General features: G+C 39.9%; 1 protein-coding gene across 1 annotated transcript in view; it reads right to left on the bottom strand.

Annotated features, from left to right (window-relative positions):
• Positions 1-880: 880 nt before the first annotated feature.
• si:dkey-1d7.3 (transmembrane protein 132D) overlaps positions 881-8,927 on the bottom strand; it is a 28,814-nt gene continuing 20,767 nt past the window's right edge. The window contains exons 7-10 of the mRNA XM_067485275.1: positions 6,852-7,032; positions 6,592-6,705; positions 6,295-6,486; positions 881-3,252 (exon numbers count right to left, since the gene is read on the bottom strand). Of these exons, the coding sequence (XP_067341376.1) occupies positions 1,786-3,252; positions 6,295-6,486; positions 6,592-6,705; positions 6,852-7,032 (1,954 nt within the window). The 3' untranslated portion in view covers positions 881-1,785. The remainder of the gene's footprint in view (positions 3,253-6,294; positions 6,487-6,591; positions 6,706-6,851; positions 7,033-8,927) is intronic.

Below are 8,927 nucleotides of genomic sequence, written 5' to 3'. Positions count from 1 at the left end.
ATGATACAGCAGGTCTGAAACCAAAAGATGCTGGGCCACGATGCTTAGCAGAGACAGCTTTGAATCACTGCTTATCTCTGAGGTGAGTTTGTTTACTTTTCCAATTGCTGCTGGACAGATAAATCGACTGGAAAGGGGAGAGAGTTTATACACATACAAAAACGCTGGGCCTGTAGGTAAAGAATTTGGGGAAGAAGTTATTAAAATTGCTTTTATCAACACTCTAAATCCATCCGATTCTGCTGTGCAGCAGGGAGTGACGATGCGTGCTGTCATATCTACAGCCGCCAATTCCTGAGGTGCAGGGCATCAGATTATCTCGGCTTCTTTAAGCTCAGGACGCTGTTTATGCATCACAGCTCCTAGAGTCTAATTTTGAGAAGTGTAGCTGTGGTCACCTCAGAGACGCAGGAAGAAAGATGGAGCAAAAGAAACAAATGAGCCATGAGTTTTCATATGCAAGCCTTCTCCTTTGATAAAACACCTCTAATTCTTTGGATACACTGCAAAAATGCACAAAATGTAGATCAGTTTCTCTTTTCCCATCTTACTCTGTGTGTAACAGCTTTTTGTTTTGTGTGTGTGCGTGCACGCGCAGCAGCACAGAATCACAATATTGGCAGGCACATCAAATACACTGCTGACAGTATGACATTTCGCTGAGTGATGACATCAGCCTTAAATCACATTCAGTAGTGATTAAACATAATTAAATCCTTTTGATTCATGGCAGAGATTTAGCCTATAATCCAAACCATTCACTGTGCTTTTCTCTGAATACCATTTTTAAAAGCTTTCAAAACAATGGGTGAATTAAGCTGAATTAAACCTAAAACAAATGTATCCATTTGTTGTTTATTGATAGGATCTGACAGGAAATACACATCACATTTTGGTAAAAAAAAAAAAAAAGGAGGTTACAGAAAAGGCATCATCATTTTTCATTCACACATGAAAAATCTTACAGTTGAATATGTATTGCTCTGACTCAAGAGACTAAGATTGGATGTTTTTCTTTTGCAACTTGTAAAACCAGGCCCCCTGGAAAACACTGAAGCCCAAGGTAACTTTCTTTTAAAAAAATCACAATGTCCACTTCAAACTCTGCACAGACTATATTAGCATAGCATGCATTGATTTGAATAAATAGCCGTTGAAGACTGCAGTGACAGATTGCTCAAAATAACTTGATAAATGTTGCATATTTTCTGACAAATTGCACAGGCTCCTCAGGTATTCTCTGGGGGAGTCGTGGAAAAAAAGTACAAAAGGCTGGAAAATAGAATTATTTACAAGAAAATTTCCCTCCTGTACTGCATTTACTCTGGCACCTAGCAAAATGTGGAGCAACAGATTAATACAAATGTGAAAGGGGATGAAAGTTTGTGTGGAGTTGAAAAGTAAAAATAAGTAATAGTATAGCTACTTTATCTGTATATTTACAGGACAAGCTTTGTAGAACATACCATTTCAGATATAAGGATTTAGCATCTTGAGGATAAAATCATTTAAATAGTTTTTATCATACAAAATGAACAAAACATCTCAGTACTGGTCATCATTGCTACATCATTAACAGGCTTGCAGCGACCACATGCTTTTGTAAGATAAAGAGTCTTTTAACAAATCTTAGTGTAAACATCCTTTAAAGTCATTTAACTTTTATCAAAGATTGAAAGCCAGCTTCGCTTCTTTCACACATTCTAGCAGAACATGCAGTATAGCTACATGCTTTTCATCTCTCTCTTACATACTCACACATACCAAACACACAAGTGAACTAACTCACTGGGGCTCTCCTAGAGGTTTGACCACAGGCCACGGCATGTCAGGTAGAGGTTTCTGGGGCTCAGCAGGGGTCTTGTGCTGCTGCATCTGCTGGTTGGCCCAGTTAAAGTCCACACCGTTCTTCTTTAGAGCAGCCAAGTGCTTGATGTCTAGTGTGGTGAAGGTAGTAAACTGGACCTGGTTCCTCTTACTGGTGGGGGAATGAAGTGGCTCGCTGCGTTGTGGCCTGGCCAGTAAAGTAGCTGAACGATTCGCCATGGGGTCAATTGCTTTGTTCTGAAACTTCTGCTGCTGGGAGCTGGACCTGCTGCGGCCCAGGGTGGCAGTTCTTTCAGGTACAGTGTGGGCACTCACTGTGGGCAGGGCGCTCTCTGTGCTGTGCTGACCTATGGCTTCTACGGTATGATGGGACTCCAAAGAGTGATTGCCCTCACATTTCAGGGTGGACACTTGAGTTGGGGCATCTGAGGCAGGAGTGCTGTGGTTATTGCTCCCCAGCCACACCCAGTCGTGCTTGTGATCCCTTGGCTCAGTGCTGGATGCTGCTGCTGCCTGTATGGGGGTCTTATGATTCTTGAAGCAGAGGTTATATGAAGCACAGTTGAGTAAAAAAGCCAAGATAGCTACACAGGAGACCCCCACCAGGGCATACATGCCAATTTCCAAGTCGGACATGGCTCTGAAAGTCCTAATGAGGTCGCTCTCAATGACTTTTGGAGTTTTGGATTTAGGAGAGTCCTTCTTGGGTGTAGAAATATCTTTGTTGGAGAGTAAATTGGGATTGTCAAGCATGTTTCCATGGTTTCTCTTCTGCCCTTCCCCTTTGCTGACTATCGCCACTGTTGTTGCTATAGGGTTGGCAATGCTCGATAGCGTATTTAGGATCAGTGTATTTGTAGTTGAAGAGGTAGTTGAGGCAATGGCAGTATATGTGGTACCTGGTGTAGCTCTGGTAGTGGTTCCAATCCACACAACATGTGGCTGTGAATATCTTGTAGAATGTTTGGCTGACTCAGTTGTTTCTGCCAAGGTGGACGCAGGTACTGTGGTACTTAGCAATAATTTGTCCATATTTGTGATAGCACGCTGGGATGTTACCATTGTTTTAAGTTCTCCTACCAATTCAGAAGCGTCAGTACCGACTCCACTTCCACCACCACCACCTGCGACAACTCTACTGCTGCTTTGGAGGTTTATCCTGAGGAGCCCTGTGCCCACTGCCAACTTGCTTTTCCTCTTAGACTTCTGACATTCCTCACAGATCCTCAGCTCCACTCTTACTAGCACCCCCTGCCCTTTTCCCTCTCCTTGTGTTACAACAAATGTGGACAGTGGGGTACGGCGTACTGTGGCTACCTTCTCATCTGGGGTAGTGACGGTCAGGGAGTAGATGTTGCGGTCAAACATCTCCAGTGGAGTGACCGCACCATCACTGAACTGGACCCAGCAGCTGACGACTGCTTCCTGTGAGAAAGAAACAAACAAAGAACTCAGATCAGAATTTTAAATGGATACCACTCAGTTAATTGAGAGCTTGGAAGCCAACTGCACTTTCAGTTTGTAGTTTCTGTCTGGCTTTTGTCAAAAACACAGCGCACAGACTTCTCTCCTGAGAATGCTCAATCACATTTTCATGCAAACAGGAGTCCCGGTCCTGTTGGACCTTAACTCAGGTTTTGATAAGGTTTAACATGGAACTCTCATTTATGGCCTACAAAAGAAGCTTGGTCTCTCTGGTTCTGCTCTGAGCTTGTTTTTATCACATTCATCAAATAGACAGCTTTCTGTGAATGTTGCTGATGATGTATATAATGCAGCTGTCTGGAATTATAAAGTCCCCTAAGGGTCTGTTCTTGGCTCCACGCTACAGCTGCATCTTCTACATACATACAGTATGTATATGTTTTTTATTCCTCTGCCCTTACTGTACATTCAGCTGTATTGCTTTCATGTGAGACATCCAGCACACTGTCATTCATAAATGGCTGGCTGAGCTCAGTGAGGAGCTGGATTTGTTTTAAACTTCCTCTTTTTGAATTCCCTGTTAAATAGTACTTTAAAAATGTAAGCATCCCATCGATTCTTCTCTGAGTTTTGCTGGTCACATTAAGAAACCTGTACTGTGATTTTTTTTTCAGCTATGAACCAACTAAAGGATCAGATGTTTTATCTTTTTGTAATGGGGGCCTCAGCCAAAAAGCTACATCTTATCTGCAAATGGTTCAAAATGCTTCAAATAAAAAATTGACTAATCTGGCTCTATATTGTGAAGCTGCTGAGTATATTTCTGAATTGATGAATTCTTATTGAATGTATCAAGATAACAGGAAACACGACATTTTCTGTTGTTTCTATTTTTGAGTTGTATACTGTAATATTCTTAAATGCTTTTGGTTGGAAGCACTTTGAAAAATGTATTTTTGCAAAGTGCAATAATTTTCTTACCAAGTTATTGAGCAATAAAAAGTTCATACAACACATGCAGAAAATCTATATCCCCCCTGCCTTTACTGGAAGCTGTATTGTCATTATTGTTAACAACACTAAATGATAACACTCAGTAGGGCATCATTGCACCATATCTTTAAAGTTCTAAAGTAGGAAATTTAACTAACCAAAGTGGATAAAGAGAGTATAACAGAAGCTCTTTGAACAGAAACAAATTAATTCAGCAGCAAGGGTCATTTTAAGAGTAGAATTAGCCAGTCCAATCACAATACACATGACCTATTTCCAGTTGCTAATGTTAGCCTGTGAGTCGCTAACCTATATTTTGGGCTTGAATACATTATAAAACGCCCGAAGCAAAATATTAACAACTTCCCATCACAGACACAATTGGTTGGTCATCTGCACTTGCATGGTTCAAACAGTTTGTTATTGACAGGGGCAGACCGGCCACAGTGATAGTGTACTGTAGGTAAAGTGAGCTGTCATTCCAACAGCTATGGACTGCCTAATTGCTGCCCCCTGCCTGGTTTTAAATGGGCAAGCTGCCATGGCTAAATGTGCAAGCGAGCTTTTAAAATGATCATCTGTGCACCCTGTCTGCCACTTCGCTCTCTCTCACCCAGCACGGTAACTGCAGTTGATGGTCGGGGCTGTGAACACAATGAGTTCACATTCTGAGAAGCAAAGAGAAAACACAAATATTATCACACCCCTAAGGTCATTGTTGCATAAATGTGCTCCGTTGTAGCAAACGCGTATAAATCACACGCTCTTTGTACTGTGGAAGCTCACTATGTCTTTGCTGCAAAATGAACAAACTCTATAGAATACAGAACAGTGTGTTATTGACATTCAATTTCATCATAGCAAGTTTAAGGTGTAATTTTAAGCTCCTTGCAGTGCATGTGCTTTCTGTGCAGGAATAAGTGAATCTCAATGCGGAAAATCCAAATGAATGCTGGATAGTGTGGATATTACCTTGCATAAGTGAATTTTCTTTCTGCTACTGTGCTTAGAGTATAGTCCTTGACATGCAGAGCTTTGTGCATTCAGCAGTTAAAAACCAGCTTGTTTCAAAATAACACAAACTCTTGGGATATATAACATTATTATCAATTTGAATACTGACAAATACACTTCTGCAATAGATCTAAAGATTCTTAAAATGTAATTTATGCACTATGACACTAAATAGCAACAGAAACAACTATGTACCAAAATTATCTATTTCCATTCAAAAGAACAAGACTTTATAAATGTGAATCCCCTGTGACCAACAAAGTTTCTATGTTCATCCAACCCTAATCTAGAGCTTTTCATTTTCTATAACTAACTGCAAGCAACAGGTGACATATTTTCCATTTGATATAAATAATAAATACTAAAACATATTATTACATACTTTGGTATGAGACAAAAGCATGGTTGCAGCAGGAGTACCTCGCTATTAGGGTAATATAGTTTAATTCAAAAGCAAATAAATAATTACACAGTTGTCAAAGCGCCCACCTTTGATATTTAATCACTGCCTAATGTACATGTTTAGCAATCTGGATTTGGCATCTGTGTCTATGTTTATACAAACTGTCCAGGGAAACTGACCGTTTTTTTCAAAGGCTGCAGGTTTTGTTTTGTGTGTTTGATATCGAGGGGGAACGTTAGTACAGTTTTAGCAAGACTTTTTAGGCATTTTTTAAGTTTCTCTTTCCCATACAGATAATTGTGGTACTGCTGGATCACATGACAAATTTAAATTGACGGTTTCTAAATTATAAATAAGTGACCCACAGTAACAAACACACATGTATAATAAGAGACCGAACTCAATTTGTTGCTCCATACTTTATATTTAAAGTAATATTTAAAGTGTTCCTTATTTCTTGTCCCTTATAATTTTAACATTCTGTTGAATGGCCCTTCACAATTTACTGTATGTGGAAATGTTAAAAATGAGCAATCATAAAACTAACAAGCTTGAAAGGAGACAAGTACCACCTCAGCTGAGCTGTGCCTCACACTTTTATGGCTGTGTGTAACAATTTTCCAGTTACTTACCTGTTTGAGCTGCGTGATCATCTCCCGTGTTGTTGCTATGGCGACGATGGCCCGGCTGCTCCCTGGGCTGAGTTGCAGGGACAAAGAGAGTCCAGAAACCAACTGCACCCCAAGCTCTGTTACACTCACTTTATCATCCACCACCCTGATCTTCCTCTCAGCCAGGATGGATGATGTCAGTGGAGAGAGCACCTGCAACATTTCAATTTCATCTAAACAGCAGCTAGATGTACAGTATTTGTCAACAGCATGCACTGCAATAGCTAAGACCACACCCAAACACACCTCATGACACACCTGTATTGTAGTAGTGCCCACAGCCCGGCCCTGCAGCACCAGCCCATCCTGCACCCAGGCTACATCAGGGTTTGCAACTCTTAGAGTATGACGTACAAGATTGGTCACGTCCACCTGTCATTGACAAAATATCACTTTTAATCATCAAAACCTTAGCCATTACAGAATATTGTCTAACAATTCTAGTTACGACTGGGCATGTTTGATACTGCTAGTAAGCATGTCAGCTTCCCTTACTGTAGAACTATTTAAATTATTACCTGCCAATCAGGCCCAAGAAAGTATTCAACAGGATGTGCCCCAGTCAGGGGGTCGGGCTGCCCCTCACCGTCAGTCTGCGCTATGAAGGGTGTTAGCACCCTGAGTGTAGAGTGCTGATACTGGAGCATGCAGCCTCTGCCTTTCCTCATCTCCTCCTCTTCCTCACTGTCCCATGTTGATCTACAACGCAAAGATAATCCGACAAAATTAAGAAGAACAGTTAAGCTTTTCTGGTTTGTTCCTTGACAGTTAGATGAAAATATTGCTATCGTGTCTGTGAGTTAAATATAGCACTACAGTTGTTGATAAGCTTAGCATAAAGACTGAGCACAGACGAATACAGCAAGTCTGGTTCTGTCCAAAGGTTAGAGAAATCTGCAAGACAACACCTGCAAAGTTATTATTTTATTTTATGTTTTTGACTTTGCTTTTTCACAAAAGCAAATTACCATATTTCCGTTAAATGACAGCAACATAATGAAAAAGACTACACAGTTACAGATATGCCGATATGCTTCAAACTACTGACGGAGCCTCATTCACAAAAATACACATGATGTATTAGGAGTACCGATCATTCTTTATTTAAACAGCGAAAGATTACACTACAAAACCATGCAGTTACTCTGTGGTATGAGCTCCTAAACGTGGCTTCCTGCTGACCAGGGAAGACTCTGAACTGAAGAACAATACTGGAGACCAGCAATGTGCTTGTTGCTGCTGTAGAGGCACAATACATACTGAGTGACCTTTCCTTCTAAATGAATTTGAGTTACATTAACCACAATCCCACGGCTGACTGGTTTGTTTGTAGGCGATAGAGGTTAAGCTGTGAACCCCCCTCAAACCCCTCAGCAATAATCATATAATTATCATAAACGCAGACGGTCTGCCACGCATTGCACCACAGGTGTGCTGGAAGGTTCATGGATATTCTTGTACTCTGCAGGCATAAATCTCCTGTCAAGAGCTACAGTCCAAATAAACATCATTATTATATAGCCTAAGGTCAGAGCTTAACATTTGATGGAGATGCTGCTTGAATTAATTCAGTGTGACTCAACACCAGAGAGGAAACTAACTCTTTCCTCAATCCTTTAGTCCAACTCTCAGAGAATATTAATACTGCACAGCTTTACACCTGCACAGAATAAAATAGACATTGAGGTTTTAAACATTTGTCTTTAATATGATTGAAAATGTGAGTTTGTAAGATCAGTAAACTGTTTAATTGCACTTTTGTATTTTAATTTTTAATTATTTTTATTTTTTGCCATGGTTACTCAACTTTTTAAAACATTATCATTAGTGTTTATTGAACTTGGTTATGTTAAATAATTGCAAGTGTTTATTTTTATCATCAACATCTGTTCCTATTTAACCATACAGAAAGAAATAACTATGTGGGTGAGGACATTTCATCTCATTAAACAGTTTTTTTAGTTTTTTTTTTTTTTCCAAAAATAAAAGGTATAAGACTCAAAGTTTGATATCAGTCTGTATTATTGCAGCCAATAGAAAATCCAGTTGTTTCTCTTTCACATGCATGCATACATGCTCATGGGTCCAACACAGTAGCATGGCAAATATGATCAGACTCCATAGAAATTTCACATTTCTGACCTACTAACTGAGTCGAGTATTGATTGTTTTGGGAAATGAAAGCCCCTAAGAGCTTTTACCCAGGAGAAAGTTAACAGCCCATCAGTCGGCCATGATGATTAGTATTGAGTGAAAAATAATGACTTTACTGTAGGTATTGAGTGAAATTCCACTAACCTTTATCTCCGGGGCAACAGTGTTGCCTCCACACTGCCCTGCCCACTAATGCACCAAACATAGATGTGATATTTTAACGACTGTCAGTAGAATGGTTTTAGAAAAAGATCCCTTGAAATATACAACCCAATGGAACTAAAGACTGATTATCATATGCTTTGCAAAAATACTGTAAAGTTTCTTACATGCATTATTAAATGATGGGTTGCTTACATATGACGGTACCAAATCCAATTGCTTTGACAGGAAACACAAACAGCATTCATAGAAGAAGCATTTCAGTACCTTCCACTCAT

The sequence above is a fragment of the Channa argus genome, chromosome 18 (assembly GCF_033026475.1).
Source record: "Channa argus isolate prfri chromosome 18, Channa argus male v1.0, whole genome shotgun sequence".
NCBI lineage: Eukaryota > Metazoa > Chordata > Actinopteri > Anabantiformes > Channidae > Channa > Channa argus.
This window is presented reverse-complemented; position numbering and strand designations above follow the sequence as displayed.